The sequence below is a fragment of the Nymphaea colorata genome, chromosome 1, assembly GCF_008831285.2.
Source record: "Nymphaea colorata isolate Beijing-Zhang1983 chromosome 1, ASM883128v2, whole genome shotgun sequence".
NCBI classification, from domain to species: Eukaryota; Viridiplantae; Streptophyta; class Magnoliopsida; order Nymphaeales; family Nymphaeaceae; genus Nymphaea; species Nymphaea colorata.
Genome location: NC_045138.2, coordinates 17291464 through 17317965, shown reverse-complemented (window position 1 = coordinate 17317965; position 26502 = coordinate 17291464). Strand labels below are relative to the sequence as shown.

General features: G+C 39.0%; 3 protein-coding genes across 3 annotated transcripts; 1 reads left to right on the top strand and 2 right to left on the bottom strand.

The window, feature by feature from the left end:
- Positions 1-1409: 1409 nt before the first annotated feature.
- On the bottom strand, positions 1410-2244 carry LOC116265223 (pathogenesis-related protein PR-4-like). The gene is made up of 2 exons (XM_031645788.2): positions 1964-2244; positions 1410-1719 (listed from the first exon to the last, which is right to left on the bottom strand). Exons 1-2 carry the CDS (start codon positions 2222-2224, stop codon positions 1555-1557), a joined length of 426 nt encoding a protein of 141 aa, XP_031501648.1. The 5' UTR covers positions 2225-2244; the 3' UTR covers positions 1410-1554.
- Positions 2245-9038: 6794 nt separating this feature from the next.
- LOC116260995 (auxin-responsive protein IAA16-like) lies at positions 9039-12008 on the bottom strand (the record flags this gene model as incomplete). The annotated part of the gene is made up of 5 exons (XM_031639599.1): positions 9039-9339; positions 10097-10158; positions 10303-10426; positions 11321-11541; positions 11647-12008. Coding segments are annotated over 5 exons (807 nt in total), but the record flags the coding sequence as incomplete, so codon positions are not given.
- Positions 12009-22938: 10930 nt separating this feature from the next.
- On the top strand, positions 22939-24987 carry LOC116253573 (auxin-induced protein 22D-like). Its single transcript, XM_031628462.2, has 4 exons — positions 22939-23477; positions 23702-23919; positions 24043-24133; positions 24215-24987. The coding sequence occupies exons 1-4, from the start codon at positions 23287-23289 to the stop codon at positions 24297-24299; spliced, it is 585 nt and encodes a 194-aa protein (XP_031484322.1). The 5' UTR covers positions 22939-23286; the 3' UTR covers positions 24300-24987.
- The last annotated feature ends 1515 nt before the right edge of the window (positions 24988-26502 follow it).

Below are 26502 nucleotides of genomic sequence, written 5' to 3'. Positions count from 1 at the left end.
ATATGATCGCAACTTTCCTCTAAAACAGAACCGGCATTTTCAATACATGTGTCATATTCTATTGAAAAACACATCGTTCTTATCTTTGCATGCAGTTTTCAAGTATAAAACGACGGGTCAGAAGTCAGAAGCTCCATTTGAATCGAGACACTTGGAACCCTGATGTATCACCATGAATGCTAACACGAATCAGCTAAAATGTAGTTTTCCATTTTTTTCTCCTTCCATTTTAACTTTATTGAGAATATCAAATCCACATAGACGTAAAGTCCGACCGCCCTCTCATCGACCTTAGATTTGGAATAAACTGAGGACTGCAAATCTTCTTTTTCACAAAGTAATAAAATTCAACGTTCGTTTACAGTGGGTCATGCATAGAAGAAATCTGAGATCAACATTCGGATTTCAGATCCAAAGTAATCAAACACACCCTAACTCTGACGAGAACCATGGTCATTATCAAGTCATTTAACTGAAACGTGACTTGGGCGTATACTACTGAAGAAACGCTTATATTTATATGCATAAAAAGCAATTTATCATGCAAAGACTTCGAAATATGCAGTTCGCTGGTCGCTCATCTCAACAATATTTTACTTCAAGTTTCAAATCGGTTCAAATTCAGCATTTATCGGGTCTCCTGTAACTGGATTCAGACTCGGCATATTCTTAGAAACTGGGTTGGGATTCCACGGACATAAGAATTAAGATTCAACATTTACATGCACTCCAGTCGGTTCATTGCTGGATTTTGGAGTTGAATTCTGTTTGATTCACAAATCTACACTCCAATTATTCAAAATATTATTTTCTTTTGGCTAAACGCGTCCAAATCCGGCTCTATAATCTGATAGCTGGGATAAAGGAGAGTATAGTTAATGTGAAAATTTGAATTCAAAAGGAGATCTAATCCACTGTTTGATAGGTGGCGAGGATTATTAGATCCCCTACCTGGCCATGGTTGCCTGTTTTGGACGGAGAATATGAATCCCACATGCCCAATGGCCAAACATATGAGTGGACCTTCCCAACCATTTGTGGATATTCGGCATCAAACCCTATTGCCCAAATCAATGTTGTATGGCTGTAAGATCGTCAGTTTGATTCCTGTAGATGCTATTTTTTAAATTATAAGCAAACTTTAGTTGATGAGTATCTTGCTCTCTTCTCATGTTCCGAAGCATTCCTCGACCTCGGGGACATAGGAAAGAAAGGAAAGGAGAGTTTCGATCTCTCTTTCAATTGCCAAATCGATGTTGCATGCTACTTATATTTAAGGTGTTTGCTTTGCGAAGTAGGACATATCACCAAATCAAATGCCGTTTTATGGAACTTGGATAACCCAAGGATCGATTTACTTTTCCAGCACCTTGGGACAACTTTTTGTAATTTAAGCAAATCAGTATAACTTGTATTTGTAATCGAAGAAGGCTTTCTTATTCCGTTTATTAATTTCATATTGCATTGAAACATGCTAGCTATAGCTAATAGATCTGCAGCCAGCTAGCAAGCTGCATAATATTGGCCTTCTCAGCTATTCAATCTTCTCGCACCCTAGCAGCCGACGAACTGGTAGTCGACGGTCATGCTGCCCCGCTGGTAGCCCTGCCCGTCGGTGTCCAGCTGCTGAAAGACTCCCCAGTCCAGGTCAAGCCCTCCGTTACCACACTGGTCCACTATTCTCACCGTTGTCTGGGCGTTTGTTGCTACGTTCCTCACCTGCATACGTGAGATCTTATGAGTCCTTCGATAGTTTGATGCAGAAATTTGGAGTAAAAAGTTTATAAGAACTCAATAAAAAGCTGTTTTCTTTGAGGGTTGTTTGACATTAGCAACACTTGCAATGCTCTCAATGATATATATATGAATCACTTTTAATTTTTGAGATAGATTCATAAAACACTTACAAAATATTCCTCATATCAAACACTTTTAACATGAAAAAGAGTCGAGGCTAACGAACCTGAAGGCACTGCCCACATGCAGCCTGAGCACCGGGGCTATCAGGGCCGCAAAAGGCGGTCCACCCATATTGTTGGCGCCATGAGAGGGGCTTGTCAGCATCCCATGTAGCACAGTAAGTGCTTGCGGCCCTAAGGTCCCAGTTGATCTGTGATGGATTGTAGTAGTGGTAGGTGGCTCGAACGACGGTTGCCTGAGTCCCAGCCCAGCTGGAAGCCATGGCCACCACCCAAAGGAAGAGAAGAGCTTGCAGAGACCTCATTGCAGCTACAATGTTTGTGTACCGAGCTGTGTGCAGAAGCCTATTTTATAGGTGGTAACTTTTCGTTGATGACCAAAATGCCCTTCTCAGTTATAAAATAGTACCGGTTCAGTTATGCCCGGCTTGAAGAAAAAACCTGCATGTATTAAAAGGCAAATAATAATAAAAAATCAAAGTGAGAGCGAGAAGAGGAAACATTCAAAACGGCGAGACTGGCTGACAATTAAAAAATGTTTATGGCCATTATTTTATAATAATATTGATAATAAATTTAATCATAAATATAAGATCATTCGCATCACATTGAAAAAAAAACACTTAAACGATGACTTGTGGAGATCGTCATCGGGTCAAGGTCAAGGTCCCGTTCTGATAATTTGTGTGAACATGAAGGCACTAGGCAGGTTCCACTGGAACTCGTCCGGGTAACGTGAGGCAGCGGGCTTTCGTGGAAAACTGAAGTTAGTTTCTTATAATGCCTTTAATTTTTCCGTAAGGTAAGGCACATAATAAGTTTTGGCAAGTATATATATATATATATATATATATATATATATATATATATATATATATATATATATATATATATATATATATATATATATATATATATATATATATATATATTGAATGGCAGTTCTAGCATTTTAAAACCATCTTTCCATTTAATAAGACTCATTCAATTCATCTGAATGGTAAGAGAAAGAGAAAAACAAAGAGAAAAATGTGAAAAATATTTTCGTAGTCTACTATTATTTGTATATTTTTCTTCATGATTTTTTGTCAATCATCGATTTGCATTGAATTGATTAGATGATTAGCTAGAGAGATGATAAAATGAGAATATATAACAAAATTTGGAGACAAGAGGTTCCCTAGAGAAAGAGAGAGAGAGATAAAAAGAGCCAAAACATTTAGAGTATACTCGGGAATATGGTAGAAGAAGATGGATTGTACTCCGTTGACGTCAAGTTGCTTACCTCAGTGCCAATCTTCATATTGGAAACAGTTTTCACATCATTTTCGGAGGAAGGCGCCTGTGAAGTCATCACCAACCAGACGTTGAAAGCGCACAGTATCAGAGAAATTAGCTTTGGCTTATCCGGAAAGCTATCTCCCACATAATCGGTCAACGAATATCAGGGATGTCGATTCAAATTGAATGTAACCATTGTCAAAATGCATGGACATTAGATACGAGATATTTTCCATACGTATCCTATCAGACGTTAACTGAAATTTGAATCCAAATCCATAGATGGTAATTTTTTTGAATCGAAATCTGACTTGGTTTCTTCATCAAATGTTCACTTTTTTTCCTTACTGACTTTTTTGCAGCAGTTTGATCAGATATTCGGATCCATTGACTTCACTAATGGAAACCCATTTTGGAGAGCAAACTCCTGAGCGCCAGCGCTTCATAGTGATGAAAAATGAAAGCTAAAAAGAAGATGAGAGATAGAAGTTGGTTTTATTAAGAAGGCATATTTATTCAGACATATTATTTCTGGTGTAGAGCTAGCCTTAGCCTTCCCATACTTTCACATACATGGTAAAGGGGAGATGCTTCCTCCCTGTGCGTTTAGCATCTCACTAATGGTAGCCATGGCCATTGGTGTCCAATTGCTGGAATGCAGACCAGCCCAAGTCCAGTCCTCCATTAGAGCATTGGTCCACTATCCTCACCAAAGTTTGGTTCTACTCGGATAAGTTCGTTGGGCTGTTTGGTCCGCCTTTGAAAAAAAAAATCCTGGCTCCTCCCTCAGTGTTTTTCACCTGCAATATTAGAAAGTCTTACTTTCAGAGTTTAGTCTCATACCGAATATTGTGAGTAACTTTTAAGGGCTTATAATAGGATTCGCTAAGTGATTGGTTGTTTTGGTTCATGGTTTTTTTTTTTGGACTAAAAACGAAGCTGATAGAGAGCAGGATGAGTTCCATCAAACCGGTTGTGACATGTCAGATTTAAAGTAATTATTTGGTTGCTTTTTTTCATGGTACAGTCAAATGACACACAGAATTGAACTTCTCAACTTAAACTCTAATCAGTACCTTCAAGTTGTGGGGATGTAACTAGATTAGATATACCTGATTACCAATCCGATTTGGGTTTCTTTTAGCCAACTTTGTTTAATATTTGGGTTTGCTATGCATTTACCAGACAATTCTGAATCCAAGTCTGATATGATCAGACTGAGGTCCGATAATAATCGAACCCAATTACATATAAATGCTAAATCATATGCTTGTCGAATTCAAATTAAACCGGGTTTTAAAAAGTAGGGTCTGAATTCGAATCTAAATCCAAATTCTATACAATCCCGAGTGAGTCAAATTATGGAAGTCCAGATTCCAACCTTTCCCCACTTATAAATCATATGTTTTGCCCAAACACGTAGGCGGCTATAGCTAAGAGCCAAGGCCGAACCTTTCAACATTATATGTAATAGACCATTCTGTTCCACAGACGTTCCAGCTACAGTGGCGGAAGGAGAAAAATTTAGAAAATTTTTTTAGTGGGGCACTGATTCACAAGTTTTCATATTTGAATTACATGTATAACTAAGTAAATATTAAACGATTATAATGTAAAAATGAAAGAAATTTGAGAAAAAGAGAGAAATTCACAGCCTGTATGTGGCTCTCCGACTGCCCAACTACCGTCGGCATAAGAAAGAAATTTTTCCAAGAAGAATTGATGGCACCTTGGGATGGAAAAGCGCTTTTGGATACGTTTTCGCTTGTCACAGTGTTTCTAGTCGTTGCCAGTCACACTCTAGCTCCACACACTTTCTCATGTCAGAAAAGTCTCCACTGTGGAAGGTTGTGAGAATCACAAATGGATTTCTCTTATGCTTGTGGAGCCCGTGATTTTTATACCCACGTAAGAAATTGCAGGAATAGCACTTGCTTGAGAAAGTTCAGGAATCAGAAGACGAAGAAAACACCACCCAGAACTCTTCGACTTTTCTCTTGCATAATGCCATTTTTTTTCATTGGTGGCGCTATTTCAAGAAACATGGTGCAAACCTGATATTGATATGGAACGTATATCCAAGCCTGAACGTCATTATATGCAAGTGGTTACCAAAAAGATGTTTTTTGCATGCGAAAGTGATAAAAAAGCGATTGATTTTGAATTGATTTCGACTAAAATTGATTGATGAATTCATTCTAACTATCTGAATCCAAGAACATAACTTGGTGTTCAACAGGAGATCCCCATGACATCTTCTCTCTTCCAGCCCTACTCAAATTCGATTGTAGTGCACCCAACTGCCCACTGCTTCATTCCTTGCCTCCTTTTTGCTCCAATCCAAGAAGGTTTGGTTTTTTTCTTTTTACCTTTCAAGATAAGTTGTTTCTTTTCAGGAAGTTCATGTTTCAATCAACTGAGTCCAGTGAGTCATGTAGCCCCATGCTTTGGAAATTGTTGATATTGGCTACACTTCTGCTCCCAATTTGAAGACAGAGGAAAACTCTGCAGTTTCCCAAAGGTGATAAAAAAATATTAACTGCAACTTTCTATGTGGTCTTTTCAAGTTAGAATTGCCCATTCATTCATTAAAAGAATAGCACCTGGGTTGTTTTTCTGTTTTGAAAACAAAAAAGTTAAAAACAAAAATTTTACTGAGTTTATAAAAGAACCATAAAGCTCGAAACTGAGGTCAGCCGGATGCATAGACAACTAGGTATTGACTTTAGGGCGGACGAAACTTAAAAAACTCCTGAACCTGAGGTCTCAGAGCCTAACTTCACGTACCTAGCCGAACCATAAATCTGTGCTTCTAACATATTATATGATTGAGAATCATGAATTCAAGATCATCATTTCTCAAACTCATGAATCTCCGGACAAAGTAGCTAGGAAGATGTCGGAGGTACTTGATATTCATGGATTAAAGACTAAGGATTTCAATAAATCCGATTTGGATCTGATGTAGGACTGAACCACAAAAAAAAAAGGATATGGAAATAACTTTGATATCTGATTAAGAATTTCAATCAGATTTGGACATAAAAAATGACATCTGCTTGGATTTGTATTCAGATCGGACAGTTTTAAATAAATACCCTATATTCAATGTCTATAATATGGTTTGGATTCAGTTTAAAAGTTGGATTTGGATGTTAATTAAAATCTGATTACGGTTTTGCATTTGGATTTCAGATTTGGACAGATTTTTTTTTATTGAAATTCGAATCAGACTATATAGATATATGAAAAAGCTGATATGGTAAAGTATACATCCGATTTGAGTCCAATCTGTTGTTGTCCATATTAAAGACCCAGTAAATGAACTACTATTCTTGATAAAAACCATACATTTAAGACCCTGAAATCTAAGATCTCACCCATATCACTTCTGATCTAAAATGTAAGTTAATCAAACACACAACCCATTTCAAATGTTTTTGGTGGACAAGTAGAAGTAAACAATCAGACGGATTAAGATCGTTCAACTAGGAGCTCCAATTAATTAGCTAACTTTGGGCTAGACTGTTACAAGAAACTTCATGACGTTTTTTATGTTTTCGAATGAACATACTCTAAGAGCAAAATTGATCTCCCTTTGTTTTTTGTGGGGATCACATTCTTTAGAGTTATTTTTTTTTTCAAAAGAAGCGAAGGAAAAGGGAATTTCAACAGAGCTTTGGAGTTAAGCACGATGATATACATTCGACAGGTCCAGATTCGTCACAGTTACTCCTGAAAAAGCTACGAATAAAAATGGCGGTTTCACGTTCACATCTTCCATTCTTGCTTTTTGGTTGATGTGATGCCTAAATCCACAACGGAGCAAACCACATGACTGCAATCTTTTTGGTGTCTGCAACGCGATGGAGTCCGCCATTATTGAAGACAAGATGGACATTATTATAGACATGGGCATCTATGGTGCTCCGTCCACTTATTTTTTTTATTTTTAGCATAACAATAATGATAATAATAATAATAATAATATTATTATGTGTTTCTCATGCCACCTTTACATGCAACGCCATTTCACGTTGTGCCGTTTGCTTTTGATTTTTTTTTGGCAAATAGAATTAAAATTTTACAAAACAAAAATTCACCTCAAACTGGAACTAGAATGAACATTTCAGTTTTAGTTTCTTTTTGAGATTCATAGTTTGGAATTTTGATGATGAAATGAAATTGATGTGTTTCATAGAACAAGAACTGAAATTCTAAACTTGATGAAATATAACCATCATGGCAAGAGATATGAAAAAAATGTAAGTTTCTGAAATCATAATTCTACCAGTGACATAGAACGAAGAAGAAGCCTATAATTCCGAATTCTTTGTTTGATAACAAAATTTTCAGTTCATAAAAAATCAGAATTTTAATTCTACAATTCCATAATTCTGGTCTTATCAAACACCATTTTATATACTCTTATTAATTAAGTTTCATAGCAGAATTCTTCAATTTTTTAAAAATAATGGTCAGGAGCGTGACTCCAAAGCAGTTGGAAGTTTCGTAGCAAAAGAGACGTCGAAATGGTACTAAGCAGAGGCGCAGATAAGTTAGGGGCTCTGTGGGGCATGAAACTTTGAATTTACATGTTCAACCTTGGTGGACTTGGGTTTAATTATATCGGCCAACTCCATGAGGGTCATTGCTTGAAGGCCAATTGTAAATTTGTTAACTATATATTTAGTGCTATGAAAAAAAAAAAATCTGGCTCTATCCCTTATATTAATGGCGATCAATCAGCCCCTTAACTTCACTGCAACTTGCCATAGGTTCAATCTGATTAAGCTCAGCCCCGAGCTCGACTCAGTTGAGTTGGTGGAGAGCAACCCTACGACTCGAGCAATAGATGAGTTCGAGTTGCCTTAATCTAGGCTCGCTTAATATTTAGGCTCCATTTAGCTGATAAGCTCGCAAAATGAACCTGTTCTTGAACTTGACAGTTGAAAGAAGAGAAACTTTACTAGAAAGACGAAATTTCACTGGCGGCATTTCAACTTTCTGATGTACTTGGACCATTTCTGGCTGTTTGTATTTGATATGAATTTAGTTGATGAATGGACAGAAAATTGATACATGAATAATCACGGGTTCATTAATGGGGATAGCTCAAAATGTACCAATAGATTGAAAACATCACCATATTATATATAATTGAGTTTTCCAAAAACTATGTTGACATATGTATCCCAAAAATATTCAGTGCCCTCAAGAAGATTAACGGGATTAAATCATTTATGGATTTTGTCTTCATCAAATTTGTAGTGCGCAGTGATTGTAGACGATGTCTTTGAGAATAAATAGAAATATCTAACGCATTAATTAGGGTAAAAAAAACTAAAAATATGGTTAATGAAAAACTCTTTTTCAATGTTTGTATATATATATATATATATATATATATATATATATATTCGGACTGCATGCATGATTTGCGGCAGTGCATGTGGTCCTCTAGCATTAATTCATAGCAGAATAATTTATTGGCCTTTCCATATTTGACCAGTCATTAGCAAAGAACTAAAAAAAAATGAATACTGTTGGCGATAGTTTTGATTAATTTAACCACAAGTAAATGTATCAAGCAACATTTGGGCATCGATCTTGTCATTTGAATAATAGATTGTGACTCTCTAGAAGCTTTTCTTTCATTGATTCAATGTCCTTGGGCACTTTCATGATTGTACATTCCCAACAACACAACAAGCACTTCAGCAACATATCACATGGGCTGCCCATTGACAAATAATTAAATTATGGTAGCATCCGTAATAGTAGATAAATATGTGGGCATTCTTTAATTTATAATGAGAAAATTAAAAACAGGAAAGATGTTAGAAGGAGATCAATCCCTTCCAAAATGGTATTAATGAATAAAAATTCAAGAATAAGAAAATTTGGGAAAACAAACATAAAGAACATTTTTATCAAGCAAACAGACTAGCACATTACAAAATAAAGAGTCTCTAAAACCACTGGTATTGATTCTTGTACATAGTAGTTATGCCACATTTGCTTTACGACTATTATCAAATCATGATACAAGACACTTGATCACACACATAACTCCTCTTCAATCCCATCCTTCTTTAGCTTCAGCTCCTATTCTTGCACTTCTCCACTGCTCTTGGAGCTGAAAAATGAGACACAAAAGAAGGGCAAAATTAGTTTTTCATTGTTCAATTTATTGTCTTACAACGAGAACACTATAAAGGAAAGAGAAAACAATCATATATGCATATTAAACTATAGGGAGACAAATGATTTGTGACTAAAATTTTATGTTTTGTATTGGATAACAGAATTCATGAGTGGAATTTTGAATGTAGATGGACTAACTAAACACGATTTTTTTTTCAATGTAATGGCAACTACGAGACTCTTCCGAGATCAAGAAACACGTTAGGGAAATTGATGGTTGATAATGTTTGATGAATAGATGACATGATATAACTCTTAATGACATACCAACTTCAACTTTTCTGGCTTTTAGTTGTTTCCTCCTCCAACTTTGACAAAAACTTGCCCCTAAGGGGCCGGGTTTGGTGCAGCAAGCTCACTTGCGTTTCTCCTTTTGCCTCCAAAACAGTGTTTTAAGATGTGTTTGAGTGATTACTCAAACTTGGAGACTAAGTTTTAGTAAAATGATGTTTTCGAAAGGGAATGAAAAACTGACCACCGCTCTCGTTTCTTGTATTGTCACCCAAACAGAGAAACAGGTCGCAGAAGCCAAGTTTTCACATATCCTAGTTTTCAAAAAACTCCATTTTTTGAAGGGTATCAATATCCAAAGAGAATAAATCAGAGGGCGGGATCAAAATTGTTCAAGTATACAAGTCAGGATCATTAAGCAAGAATCTAGGAGTTGAATATGACGTTAGTTTACATACCAAGTCCAATGGCCTCAGATCCTTTCATTATGCGGAGTCGTTTGCAGGAATCAACAAACATCCTGGGGTAATTACTTCCAGAGTTAGTCCAAACTAAACTTGTCAAAAACTCAATTAATTAGCATGTATAAGTAGAGAAATTATTTGAATTGCAACACAATTGTGAGTTTATGTAAATGGATCTTGGGTATTTCATGAGGGCTTACTCCCATGGAACATCTCCCACAAGCATCCAGTCTCCATCCTTGTCTTCATATGTAGGCACATACTCCGACCCATTCAGCAGGTCCGTCAATTTGCTTTCATTCATGAAATCCTTACCGTTCATTCCTGTTACCCAAAAGGATGACCAATCAGATTAAAAGAGTTTCATTGACAACAAATAGCATTAACTGCAACAGCGGTTAAGATTGCCTCAGTTGTGGGTGTAGGCTACCACTTAAATCTTATCAAAGTTTATTTCTCCCTAAATACAAAAGTTTAAGTAAAACCATATGATGATTACTGGATGAACAACTCTGGATCTACGGATTAGAAAAATAAAACTTATTGCTCTTGCTTCAAAGGAGTCCAAGATGAATTTTTCCTCAAATATTAATATCAGAAGGAGATGATTGTAAGATATACACAAATTGGGATGCATACAAGTTGACAAATGAATAAATAAACAAAGTAGAAAATGAAAAGGTCGTCGTGGCTGTAACTTGGTCTAAGGTTTCGGCTCATGAATCGTCTTGGCCTAGCTAGTTCCATGCATGGCTCGACTATATATGCTAGCTTGGCCTGGACCATGGCCGGCCTGGTCCCGCTGCGTCTAGGTATATTAACAAGGGCTAAGAGACTATCCGGTGGGTTGACCGAGAGAAAAAGCAAGTCAACCTTATCTTCAAGATCCAAGCTTAGACAAGCTACAGAAACTTGACTAAGTCTTGCCACGTACAATCGAGTCCACAGACAACCTACTAGCCAGCCGAGCTTGGTCCAGGCCAAGCACTGCTGAGCCAGCCCAGGCCAACAACCACATCATGAATTGAGCAAATCATGGTGGGGCATGCTCATCAATTTCATTAAAACACATACAACGTCCATCATCATCATCATTATCATGGCCTAGCGTCCCCTATGCATGATATCATCATCATGTATCATAATAACATGACCACAACCAACATCGTCATCATCATCACGGGTTGCATGGACGCATGCATGGGTTCGAGAACGCACCGATGGTAAAGCAGCTGAACATGTTCTCTAGGGCAAGGGAGAGATCCTGGTAGCTCTTGTACATCTTCAGATCCACCTTGCGAAGGTAGGGTGCGCCATCCATGCTCACCTTCACGAACGACGCACCGCCCTTCTCTCCATCTTCACCGTTCTTTGCCGAGTGGACGGCCAGGATGTTCTTCCTGAACGACCGGACCGGCGGCCAACCCACCACCTGTGCTCTGCAAGAGATACGAACGAAAACTCATATGAATCAACAAATCTCCATGCATACAAGGAACTCTACGGCTAGGAGGCTTCAGGAGAAGTGAAGGGCTGTGTCTTACTTGGGTGCTGATGGCTTCGCGGGATCGTTGGTGCAAGGAAGGAGGTTCTCCTTCGTCTTCCCCACCAGATCTGTCGCCACGGCCGCCTTCGGCGAGTCCCCCAGCTTGAGATTACAGTCCACTTCGGCCACCGTCTCCGCAAACATCCTCTTGCCGGCCGTCTTCGGCGTCTCGCTCTCGAGGGGCCGCACGTCGCCGGGCAGGCCGAGCCTCAGCTCGGTCGCATCGAAGTTGAGAGCCATCTCCTCCTCCTTTCTTCTCACACTCTTTCTTCTCTTCTCTTCTCCTTCTTCTTTCCTCCAACTCTTCGGCAGAGAGTAGTAGATTTTAATTGTACTAGGACTCTTTATCCTTTCGAGACATCGGATTTAAAAAGGCGACGTAATTTGATGAAAAAAATTTTGGTGGCAGCATGAGTCCGGCTTCTAAGCCGCTTGGGGGGGCAGGATCCAGCCAATGGGAAAATGACAAGCGTAAGGATCCGCGGCGGAGATGACGTCGACAGAGGGAGAGGATCTGAATGATTGTGGTGGAGGGGGCGGACACGGCGGTGGAGCTGCGGCAGCTTGGGCGCCGCAGCATGCTCAAATGGTCGGGCCGATTTAATCGGCGATCGCGACTGCTGGGTAGGTTATTGCCGACCTGCTACGTTATTTTACCCTGGGGAATTCCTCGACAGTTGAAAAGACATCCCTAACCTTCCGTATACGATGGAGTTGGGATGAGGCCAACGTCCGTCGGAGGGTAGTATAGTCATTTTTGAACTGATTTTGGTGGACGCACGAAAAGTGCAGAACTGTCCCCATGGTCACCGGGCAGAATCTGGCAACTTTTAATTACAGAACTACCCTTTATGGGTTGGATTGCAAATTCCAAATCTAGTTGGATCTTGAAGCAACTCGGGAAGCATTTTCGTTTTTCTTCCTACTGTTTCAAGATTTGGATGGGAACACACAGCTACCATGATCAGACTTTCACCATCTCAATCAACTATACTGTTTGTGCTCCTGGGCACTAATTGGTTCTTAAAGATACAAACTATGGATCTGGTTAGGATGTACTGAGATCCAACATACCTGGACCAAATTTGTGCATCCATGGGGAAAGACAAGGATCCAACAATGCTGCATTAAGTATTATATCTGAATGAATTGGGGACCTCATTAATTGGATTTGCTTCAGAATCCAAGCTTAACGAGTCCAATCAAGGTACATTCAGTTGATTCACATTGAAGAATGCCCAGATCCAAAGGGAGTCCACTCCAGCCCGTTTGGCATCTCCATAGGGAAAAAAACAAATCAAAACAAGATCCAATCCAATTAATTTAAAAACCAAACTTTGCCCTGCATATACCTCAACGAAGTATCCCCAAAATTTATATATATATATATATATATATATATATCCTTATTTATTTAATTTATTTATAGCGCAGAGCCATGATCGGCGATTATTTGTTCCGTCGTTGCGGGGCCCACCTGAAGGAACGAAGCAAAGTCGGGGGGCGTGTTCGTCTGTGGGGGCCACTACAGTTCTAAGAGCGGGGCCCTGGCCAAGTCAAAAAGGGATGGACGAAGAGAAGGCGGGGAAGAAGGGCATGTGCGGGGTTTCATGCCCGTGGGGCCCACCGGCATGTGGGATGATGTTGGTGTGTCCTCTACTGGTCCAACCCGGGGGCCCCACGTCGGGCCTTCCGCTCCCCGTCCAACGGTAGATCTGGCGCGTAGGTCTCTCGGTGCTCCAATCTCGACCGTCCGAGCTGTTCCGTGAATGTACCCTTCCGCCCTCGGTTGTTCCTGCAAAGGACCGGGTGGTCCCCGAGTCAGAGTTACCTGGATCCAGTGGATACGTGAGTTGGCTGGGTCCGGGTTGGGGCCGACATGGATCTGACCCAGATGGGGTCCATATATAGGCCAAGTGAGTTGGACGCCACTGGATCAGTCAGGGCACTGACTGATCCAGTTATGTTGGGAAAACCGGGCCTGACTACGACAGAAAGTAGAACCTCAAGGATTACAGGTGAATTTTCCTTCTTTTCATTTTCCATATTCTTGCAATAGTCTGCTCTTTGGGATGACATAAGATCTAGACCAAGTTATTATACCAGCAGTAGGGTAATAAATGAGCCTGAGGATTTTGTCATTTTTGTTTATAATGAGTTTTATATATATATATCTACACACACACTAGAGGAAGCACGTTACATGTTGATCAGAAAAATACCCGAAGACAATGAGCAAAGAAGACGATCAAATTTCTTACTGCAATCAAGAGCCACAATGGGGCCATAAAAATCGAGCAATAATAGCTCTTGTGTCTCTAACCACAGGCAAAGCAGAGCACCGTACTGCGCCCATTTTGACATGACGTGATACTTGTGGCTGGCTGGTCTACGCAGGAATGAAAGGCACGCAGCTTCTCTTTTCACTGTCCCGCTTTTAATGGCAGAATTTCACCATCTCCATGAACATGAAACTTGTGCATGGAAAACGGGCCACATAATAGCTGTTTGCATGTTCAACCTAAGCCAGATAGATTTTATGCGAGCTTGCAGTCTTTGCTGTGGGACTGGGAATGTTTCATCTTAGCTAGTCAAGATATCACAAAATTACACGAGTTTTCCATTAGTTTTTGGGATATTTTGTCCCGGCTATATTTTCCATACCGCGGTACCGCCACCTTTTCATATTGCCCACTGGAAACAATAGATTAACGAAAGTGTGAGCCCACGGTCATAACTGACACTGAAATTGTTGTGTTTGTGTTGGCTAACTACGTACGTACAGTACTACTCGCATATGGCGGAGTCAGGAATTTTTAGTTGAAGTTACCAACGGTTTAACCTTTAAATTTTAAAGGGCCCTCTCAATAAGTAAATGAAATTAAGGAATTATCCATATTTTCTTGCAAAGATGTATGCACGCACACATGCACACACGTATCTATATGCATGCATGAACACGCAGAAAAACACATACATGCACTCAAGCCGAAGGCCGTGCATGTGCATTGCCGACACAAACACCCACACTCACATACGCACACATGCAAACATGGAATACAAGCTAGCTGAGACTATTTCGTTCTTAATTAATATTATTCCTTAATTGAGTGACGCAAGATTTAGGGCATAGTGCCTATAATAGTTTACAACTGCATTGAAGAAACAAACCCTTTAATCTCATGCAACAACATTTTTTTTGAAATAATTGTCATATAATTTAATTGCAATGAGTTAAAGTAAGTCATAAGCCATTGACTTTACAGAAGGTCGACATTTATCACTCTCTCCTTCTTAATGAAACACAAAGCAACAGTTTTTTTTTTCTCCTTCTTCCAGGGCAACTTGCTCCTCTGGTTTCTCTAAAATCGGGAAATTCCTTAGTTACTTCCAGCGGTATTTAGGGCTTACGAAAGCTTACGACTCTTTGTCTACACAACAATACACATCTGCCAACTCTTGACAGAGCGAGAATATATGCTTATGTCACACTAACATAACCAAGTAGTCTCGGTTTCGAATCCCTAAAATTATTCTCACTATTATAAGAATTGGCCGGACGATTCAAAGGCAGCAAATACAAGTGCCAATTTTTCTATCCTTTAAAATTTTCGGGATTTTGTTCTTTATTATTTTTATTTATTCCAAAAAGCAAATATAATAGTATTCCTTGGGGCTTCCCCCTATATTAAAATCAAAACATGTGTTAACCATGGTTCGCACGTTAACCCTGGGGGTTGGCTGGCCCATGATCAGAAACTTATCACAAGAGAATCTTGCTTAGGTTTTAGTTCTATACACATATTCCATATGTTGGTTGAACAAGAGACATTTCTTAATGGATCTGCCCGTATGTTTGGAGGGTTCAGTGGGGTGGGCCTGACCGAGCTGCCCGTCGTTGAACTTCCCATGTAGTTTACGTTACTGGGGGCCTGGCCGGGCATCAATGTCCGAGAAGTAGGCCATCTTGTTGGTTAATAATGGAAACCCTAGGTTTTCCCTTTTCTTCATAGTTGACCCGACCCACATTATACAATGAGCCAAACATAAATATAGAAGGCCTTGTTGTCAAGTGGGCATGGGCTGCAATTTGGGTCCACAAGTTTCAAAGCTTTCAACAAGTCTAACACGCAATGGGGGTACCATCACTTTGGGATAGTCTATAACCAGATGTAGATCCATATCCATATCAGAATCTGGACTATGGGAAGTCCTAATTACCACTCCTAATTATTTATCAGTAAGCATTAGAATGGCTACGAGCATTCCTTGTGATTCACTTTCACTGGATTGATGATTCATTTGTGATGTCCCATTTTGAAAATTTTGGTTTCGTATTGAATTGTCAGAGATCTTCGAGGGTTTATTAAATGGGTTGTTAAGTAGTTAGTTGTCATGGTTCTTATTTTTTTTTTCAAGCTGTAACTGAACCTGTTAGGAAGCATGTTGAGATCCATCGAACTGGGGGCTAAGCCCAATATGAAAGTGAACTGGGGGCCTAAGCCCAATATGAAAGTGAATCAGGTTGTTCTAGTGGCATCTAGGCATCTATGCACAGTTCAATATTGAAACCTGAGGTTTCACACTCACTGTCTCATGTACTTTAAGAGGGGTAGATTGTAATGCCCCTTTTTTAAAAAGTTTAATCATGTATTGAAGAATGGAGGATATCTTCAAGGGCTTAAAAAGAGAATTGTTAAAAAGTTGGTTGTCCTCGTTTCTAACCTTGTTTAGGAAGTAGGTTGAGATCCACTGGGCGGCCGCAGTGGGTCTGCTCATTTCATCATTAGGTTGTTTTGGATCCATAATCAGAAAATTTCTTCACAATAAACTTACCCTGTAAACGTAAAGATAATCTGAAAACATCGGTAGTGTGGGGTGACCTTGTTCCTGTTCTGCCCTACACCATTAAGATGATTGGCAGCATCTCTGCACCTCTCTACTCCGCAAATTGGTCTAGGGCGCAGGAGGAATCAATACCAAATTGCATGAGTATCACGATTCTCAATCATTCGCCCAAAAACAACAAAAGGAAAGAGGTAATAGAAAGCTCATAAAATCCTAGAAATCGATGCACATATAGTTTTATAGTTGTAGGACGTAAGATAAAACACAGTACCTCGAAGACTCTTATTGTATATGTGTGTGTGTCTGTGTGGGGACTTGAGTTTGACAATTCAACTTGATTAACTTCATCAGTTTATCTTAATATTTAAATGTCAATTGTTAATGAGAATAACAGATTGAGAGTTATTTGATTCATTATCTCAACATTGGGGGAAGACAGGTGTGGGTTTGGCCGGACCCCTTGCCAATAGGAGCTAGGGCTGCATCAGGGCTTGGGTATGGGAACAACACACCTACCGAATAATCTTGTGACTTGCCCTGTAAAGTTTAAGATAATAGCACCTATGAAAATCTAACCGACAATATACCAGCTATGCTACCATCCCAAAATCACATTTGGTTGTTGGGATAAATAGTCTTTGATTGTTTTGCAAGGATTAGTGACACTTGAAACTATATGCACGCGCGCACACACACACACATATATATATATATATATAGTGACACTTGAAACTATATGCACGCGCACACACACACACACACACACACACACATATATATATATATATATATATATATATATGCTTATCTCTGGGACCATTGTCATCAAACAAACATGCTTGATACAGGATCACCCCGCTGTGCTTCGGAAGGATGAATAAACGCCATGCATGTCATCCCGCAATAGTTATTTCCCATTCACAACCTTTTCCAAGTGAACATAAACATCATATAAATTCAGAAATCAATAGTTGAAAACCGATTGTGTAAACTTAGAAACTTGGAAGTTTTTTTTTTTATTATTTTCCTCTCCTTTTGTCTCTCTATATCGTGGTAAGGCTTTGATGTTTACTTAGCCAATCTGTGTCTAATCGCTTTTTATGTGTAGCTTCCATTTCTCAACGTACAATTCAAACAATCTCCACATTACACCGCAAGCCTTCTCCATGACATAACTCAATATTGTATGTATCAATAAAGATAAAGCTCGTACAAATAATTACGTATAACATTGTTCACTTAATATTTTCGTCCTAACTAACTTGTATGCATATTTATTAAAATATCAGGATCAGCACAGTGCTTGAATTAATCCTCTATACATCCTAACTTTTATCATTCTACCAAAGAAGCACAAAACTAGCGCCTGCCTAACTGATCCCCACTTTGATTTATATGTTTTTCTCTCTTCTCTATCTCTTTCTGGTATTTAATTTATCTTGTCGAGTCCCCATGGATCCTATTTGGAGCCAGATTAGGTCCATTCATAGAGTTTGTGGAACTTATTTCTAGCGGTTCGTTCATCGATAGTATTCAAACAGTTGTAGTTCATGAACATGGTCACCATTAATATCTATGTATTGTCAAGACGTAGCCCATTCAAACACGTAACATTCTCTCTCTCTCTGGGGCACATCATAATTTGATGAAAACAGCAGTCATTTATACATAATGTGAGATTAGGCCCATTCCAGAGAGTCTAATTATGCACTTATCATGTTTCATTTATTTGAGGAAATATTATATTGCAGTCTAATTATGCCCTTTACGATAACGATTAGGCTTGTCGGGGCCTCTATTTAATGTGTGACTGTTATTATATTTCTTGGGTATCATTCATGCATAATCAATTCATTCATGAACTTATTATTCATGCTTATGTTATGTCAAACCAACTTTTTGTCCATATTGGAACACAAGTTCTTTAGTTTTCATTTTCAGATTAAGAACTGTGTGTAGACAGTTACCGTTCAACTCCCAAGTTGATATCGGGTGCTTTGAACAAGCTTGGACAATAGCAGGAAAGTGTTATCTTTTAGGAGGTATTATATTGGTGTTGGCGACCGTCGATCGTGCTTGCGGAAGCATGCAGCAAGAACAGGGAAGCAAGTGAACTACCTTTCCTGAAACTATGGTTCAGGTGAAGTAGCCATTATTGATCATGTGTATTTAAAATGGGCTCTAACCAAACCCAAGTTTATTCATGTCTTAGTTCTAGCAGTTGATGTTTAGGTAGTACTTGAGAATTCTATATATATTAAGATTTTAAGAAACCTTAAAGATCTGCTTATATGCTTGTCCCCTAGCTAGAGAACGCAGTGCCTTGGTTTATTATATAACCTAAATGTGAATCAAAGGTAATTATGGTGCATATTGGGATCAGGCAGACTCTGCACATCTCTCCCAACAAAATGGCTCCTTTACATCAGAAATATCAATATTTCTCAATGAAATATCTTTCATTTTATGAGAACAAGAATGCTGTTATGTCAATTATTTTGAAAAAATTCTTGAAGAGCTTATATTCCTACATCCTAGTGACTTAGTCTTATATATTAATAAACTAAGCGAACTAGTCGAAGTTCACTAGAATAGGTACGCCTTCCTCTAAGATCACCTTATAGTGAGTGAATGATGACTCATGCTATTTAGAGTTACCCAAACATGAGGAATAATTGAGAGAAAAATAAGAAGAAAAAAGTGTGAGTTAATATTAGAAGATGAAAGCACTGTTACATTTTTCTCATTATTTGTCTTTAATTGTCCATCATGTTAGATTGAACAGTCCTAATTAAATGGTTGAGTGACTCTTAAAAGCTAAAGTCCATTCACACACACATATACACACCCACATGCTCATGCCAAGAAATTCTTAACACAGAGAGAGGGAGAGAGAAAGTGTACTTTCTCTCTCTTCCTTGCCATATACATATGTATTCCATTGTCACCACCAACAACATATTAGAGTTAAAAGCATCTCTAGCTATAAAGCAGCTTTGAACTCGAAAATTTCAATCCCAACAATTTACCCAGGTGGGCAATTTATAATTGTCCGTCAAGATTTTTTTCTTTTTTCCAGTTTCAGTTAAAGTAATCTGGATCTGAGACTTACTCAGTCCCCGTAAATCTGTCAACGTCGAGTAGCATCCTATTCGATCGATTGGGGACACAGTTTGGCGATGTCAGGTATCAGTGTCTTTTCAAAACCAAGCATGCCATTTATTGGTATGGGCCCAAAGCGACTGAGCCTGCCAGGTCCGTGAATGATCTGCCCGCACCATTCTGCTGTGAAAATAGTAAGTAGTTCTGTGAGTTGATCGGCCAGAAGAATGGAAATATCCGTTTCCTACCCGACCCGTTTACAGTCCTCATCCTTGATCATCATCTTCTGTCATGCAATATGGGGTGCAAGGCGACACAGAATGAATGGATATTGGCTGCTGAAAATTAAGTGATAGAGAGAGACGTGGCTCATCTTCTGTCATACATTAATTCCCCTTTGAAGCGAGCCAACCGTCCTAATTTACGTGGTCTGTATTCTCTCTCTCTCTCTCTCTCTCTCTCTCTCTCTATATATATATATATATATATATATATATATATATATATATATATATATATATATATATATATATATATATATATATAGAGAGAGAGAGAGAGAGAGAGAGAGAGAGAGAGAGAGAGAGAGAGAGATGTGGGAGTGTGTATAAGTTCAAATCCATCTAATGTTGCCAAATAGTTAAAACTTAAAAAACTGCAGTTAAAACCAATTTAAACAGTTGCCAAAAATGCATCATCAATCATTGTTATACAATAAATCATCGCCAATGCTTCTGTAACTAGAGAAGATCTTTCATTTTTAGTTATCAGTTAATATTCAAACAGTGGATTTGCCGGAGGTTAGTTTACTAAAATTTTAAAGTCTAATGCTGGAACACCCATTACTAACATCATGAACCATTGTTACACCGTAAACAATCGGCAATGCTCCTAGAGCGAACTATCAAGTATCCAGTAGATTTTATACATATATGAAATGGTATGCGTTCGACATTTAGGTGATCTTTTATTGATAGGCAGTTGAATGAGAAACAAGAGAAAAATGAAAAGAAAACGTTTCATCATCTTGTTGTTCCTGTTTTTTTCTCACTCAACTGCTGATCTTTAAAAAATGAATGGCTGAAATTATTTCATATATATATATATATATATATATATATATATGTCACTTTCATATGTAGATCGCGCTGTTTTTTTGTGAGTGCCCGTGCGGAAGGGATGGCCAGTCTGTCCGTGCATGCATCATGATATCTTAAATGTTGATGCCAATAAATAGAATAGAAGGAGATGGCAACACAATCGTATGGAAATTAAACCCTCGGTTGTGCACAAACGCTTCGCGATATGTAGTGTAGGTGCTCATGCACGTGCGGATGGGGCTGTCTTCTTCTTGTTTGGCCCCAGCATGTGCATGATACTTGACGGGTGCAAACATACTTACAAGCACCATTAATATTCTTGTTTGAGAGTGGGGGCAACATGTGATGACATCTATAAAGTTTGGTAAATTTTCGACTTGTTTTACCTAATCCTGTTACTTATACAAACACCACCTTAGATTTAGTTGGATATCAAAAGTGAAAATGGGCTTCTTGTTTTCATGTTTCTCTTGATTTTTCTACTGCTTTCATGATCTTTCCGTTTACTTGGTAGAGTTTATTATGTTTTGTTGGAAAGTTTTCAAGAATCATTTGGCACCCATAACAGATTGTTACCATCCGACTATTCTGCCTTAAATTTTGAAGATAGAGTTGCACGCACACTTTTTTTTTAAAAAAAAAAGGCTATGTACATTTTTAATCTTTCAATATTTTCATAATTCTCATTTTTATTTTTTTCAAAATTCTTCCTTTTTCACTTTAATGAAGGCATTTTAATCTCTCATGTACATAAGATGGTAAATTTTGAGATAGATTCATAAAACAAGATGTTAAAGCAATTTGTAACTGGTACCAAACAATCACATATTCAACTTTAGGTTATGTGCTTTGCAAGTCATATCACAGGAGCCAATGTTCGTACAAATGATTGCTTTCAACATTTCATGTACTCATCTTAGGGGTACCATGAAATCACTATCCACTATTAACTTTGGAATAGTGGGCACAAATACATATCCACTCGCCACTATTTACCAGAATAATATGACAAAAGAGAGAGAGAGAGATGCGCCCCTGCTGCCACTGATGAGTCACCGTTAGAGCGATATGCTCCAATCATACATAGAACAAGCTGCCACGCAGCTAACTAGTGGTCCTCCCGATATCTAGTAAGCATATATCTGCCTCTTATCTTAGTCAGAGAAGTGCCTTACATCACAACTTGCACACTTTCACTCCATACATATATATATATATATATATATATATATATATATATATATATATATATATATATATATATATATATATATATATATATAGAGAGAGAGAGAGAGAGAGAGAGAGTAGATATATATATATATAGAGAGAGAGAGACCTTGTGGTGAAAAACTTTTTTAAATATCAAAGCTCTGCTCATAGGTGGTCTGAAAATTCCTTCCAACAGGCTGTGAAGGATACTTGATCAAGGAAAGCATCCAAATGAAGGCCTTGAAAAGAACCGAGTCATCTGCACTGGCCAATGTTTGGCAGTTTTCAATATTAAAAAACAGGTGCCCACATGGGGAAAGGCAAGAAATGTTAAGAACGCATGCAGTTTTTTTATTAAGAGGCAAGAATTTAACCCTATAGAAGATTTACACCTCTCTCTCACTCTTTCTTGTCACCAAGAATTCCGGCATGATCTTCATGATTTAGAGTGCAAAATCTTGCTAGATTGTGATTTTCATGGGCGTGTTCTTGGGAGGATAAAATTAGGAAATTGGGTGTTCTTTAAACAATAGGTCATTTAGTGCGAGGACCAATGTTATTGCCTCACAGCATGCCCACATGCCATGTGGGTGGGGATGATTCTCTTGGAAAACCCCCTCTTTAAAGATGCTTAATATTTTAGATTTTTTTTAATTTTATTTTTTTGTAAATATTTTATGTTTTTTGCAATAAATCGTTCACATGGGGGGGTTTTCCGGCCACACACAAGCTCACCGACAGCGCTGCGCTCACATGGGCTGTCCTCCAACGGCTCGGATCGGCCCACCACATGACTAACAAACCTTCCTTTGCCGTCGGATCAGAGAATCCCAGATGAGCCCAAACGGACGGCCGGAGTTCTGGGCCCACCGGTGTGTCCCTGGCCGGACAGGCAACCTGCCCCAGGCCAACCTGTTGCTGTCCCCATTTGTTCTCTTGGTGGGTATCATCCATTCATGCACTCTCTCTCTCTCTTCTCTCCTCTCTCTCTCTCCCTTGCTTTGATTCTTCCTCTTATAAAAGTAGTTGTCCTCTTGCTTCTCCCTATCTTCATTTCACAAGCCAAGGAAGTTCAGCTTTCAAACGTCTCTTACAAGCGTCTCTGCACCGGAGTAAGGAAAGAAGTTCGCCGGAGATTGGTTGACAATTCGAGTTTGTGGTCATCTTTGTATCAGTCTTTTGCGAGTTTTTCCCTCACATCAGCAGATTTTCGCTGCCAAGGTTGGTTTTCAAGCCGTAGATTTGTTGGTCTGTGAGAGGGACGGAGCAGATCGCCGGGGATTTGAAGAAACAGTGATAAACTTGGGAGTTGGAGGAGTCACAGAGTCCGTGTTGGTTGGAAAAGAGTCGAAAGCACCGCAAAGAAAGGCCAGGAAATGGAGAAGGCCGTGAAGTACGACTGCGATCTGAACCTTGAGGCAACTGAGCTGAGGTTGGGGTTACCCGGAAGTAACGTCACAGAGAAGGCGGCGACAGCGGCATCGAATACTAAGAAGAGAGCCTTTTCCGTCGCCGTCGCCGGAGACGACACCACACCTGCTGACCAGGAAAACGCCCCTCCTGCCAAGTAAGTCTTCTTCCTCATTCACATGTGGGTCTTAAAGTATCCAGTTTCTGACTGGTTTCTGTCCTTGAACACCTAAAGACTCCATAATCATGCTTCCCCAGAAAATTTTTAGTGTTGTTTTTGAACTATACATAAAAAGATCTGGGGTTTGCTAAATCTTCATGAATAAAATCTATGGTTTTAGACTATGAATCTGAGACTAATCCAAGATATGGTTTTGACAGGGCACAAGTGGTAGGATGGCCACCAATCAGGTCATACAGGAAGAACAACCTAAACGTTTCAAGCATCTCAAAGAAGAAGGAGGCCGAGACACCCGGGATGCTTGTAAAAGTAAGCATGGATGGGGCTCCATACCTGAGGAAGATAGATCTCAAGACATACAGCGACTACCAAGATCTACTCAAGGCCTTGGAGAAGATGTTCAGCTGCTTTACCATGGGTATGTTCAGTAGCTCTTGTCTATTGTGGCCGTGGCCTCCTTCCTCTCAGCATAGAACTCCATGATTCCATTAAACTTTTCTGATTTGTTTGCTAAACTTGCCTTCTTTTTTTACCTTATCAGGTGGATTTGCAACCAGAGATGGGTCTGAATATGTACCAACTTATGAAGATAAAGATGGAGACTGGATGTTGGTTGGAGATGTCCCTTGGGAGTAAGTCCATCTCTCTCTTTCTCTCTCACATCTTGGCCTGGTTTTGAGGGGCAAGGTCTGATGTTTTGCCTTCTGTTTCAGGATGTTCATCTCTTCATGCAAGAGGCTGAGAATCATGAAAGGAGCAGAAGCCAAGGGTCTGAGCTCAGGCGCTTCCCGTGTCTGAGCCAGAATGAGCATATAACAAGATGATGCTGTATGTTGAAGAAACTCTCCGTGGGGTTCTCAATCCCACGAGCTAGAGCAACTTCCCAGGCATGAAAATGGTGTTGAGCCGTACGTGCATGTTCATGGAGTCAGCCAAAGCAAGGTTCACTTCCAGTCCTGCGCAGATGAGGTCCGAGGACAAGAATCTTTAACACGTTAACGGAAGACTTACAGGAAGCGAGAGGAGAAGCGAGTGCAAGAAATAGGGGAACAAAATGCTCAAGGGGAGGAGGCAGCGCGAAGCGGGATGCGGTTGCGAAGCGTGAGGGAAGTTAAAACAAGATCGTCAGAAAGTGGAAGTGGAGACCATGAAAGATCAATGGAACGCTCAACGTTTAGGAATCGCGAAGGAGAAATCACAGTGCTCAACAGAAGGTGCGAGGAAGACAAGACGGTGTGAGTTTAACCCCAAAGGCAGAGAGGGTTAGCTCTGTCTTTTCTGCTAACCTGTCTTTAACCACGGTTATTTTAACCTTGGTAACAGGGAGGGGTCATTAGTTAGTTCATGAGTTAGCTGGTAACCTTAACGGTTAGGTTTGTTCGAAATGCTTAGCAACTTTGTGTAAATGCCTCGAAAGCTAGGCATCTTTCTGTAATCTGCTCAAACTTTTTTTAGAAATGCAGAACGTTTCAATTTTCATGCGATATTTTATTTCCACAAATAATTGCATATATAAACTAATAAAATTATATATAATATATAAATATATATATACATATCAGACTATGGTAAGAATGCATTGATGTCATCCTGTTCGCGTGTCATTCACACATTACCTAAAAGCATACCAAAATGCCAGATTGACTTGCAAGGAACTTACTTTGATTTACAGCTTGTAAAAAAAGTGAGTAAAGTTCGATGTTATCGAACTCAGTTTCATATCTCTCAACCTCGACCTGGTATGATGATTTGGAAAGTAAAATTTAAAGGAAAATTGGACTTCGTTTGGGTCACCTGCTATAATTTCTTTTTTGATAAAAAGTGGTGAATATATTGGACGCAATATGCTTTACTTGGGCTAAGATAAAAATTAAAAAGGAAAAAGGATCGAGTGCAATATAATTGACAAAATTTCATGTGTCATGAATTAAATGAAAAGATTCGAATGGGGAAGGTCCGATTTGGCAGTACCGGATCAGTCAATATGGGTTGCTGTATCTGATTCGAATCCGGTATCCGTTTAATTTGCATCCTTATCTTCACAAACAGGGTGGGGCCACATGCCACCCCAGCTGAAGACAGAACACGGGTGCGTTAAAGGGCAAGAAAGCCATGTCAAGCTCACAATAATGCTTTAACTTTCGTTGTTCCCACCAATATAAATACCTTTGGATTTTATCTGCACAAAAAAAGAAAGAAAGAAAAATATGTGGCCAAGAGTGAAATCAATTTTTTTTTAATGGAAAAGAGAAATGAAAACATAAATAAAGATCTAAATACATGAAAATTACGAGATAATTGATGCCATGATACTTAAAACGGTGGTTTAGAATGCTTATGAACTATATTTTGCCATCACATTCACAGAGCTGAGAGTTATATATTGCCCATTTCTTTCAGTGGTTCAACACATTAACATTTGAAGCATGTTGTTGACTGTTGAGCATTGCTCATAGACGTTTTGAGTATTTGATATCATGGGAAATCTTGTCCCATTTACTATGAATTCGTTTGATTGGTGGAATAGTGCCAATATCAGTAGTAGCACAAGTTCTTCTTGATTTCAGATCCGAAGCTATCAAACACTTTCTTATATATTTATTTCACTGGGATTCTTAATAAAATGAAAGGCTTTAAATTTTCCTTATTCGATATCAAGAAAGTGCAAAAAAGAAAAGGTGCATGTGTAAATGCATGTGAATCTTGATTCGAATCCACTTGGAGTATGTGACCGCTTCTGTTCACGGAAATTATGGACCTCATTGAGCTTCGTGTACCCGTTGGATTTAGATAATTGTAGTTGATGAACATGAACGGAAGAAGACTGACCGCCTACTAACCCCACTACTCAAACTGTTGCATCAAAATCAAAAACTTCTGAGGTCTTTACAAAGGTTTACGTGACTGAAAGGTTTCGGCCATAAATGAACTTGGACTTGTTTTGAGATTGTCTTGTTACATCTGACAACGTGTGTTTAGGCCCTTTCATGCACTTTGGTTT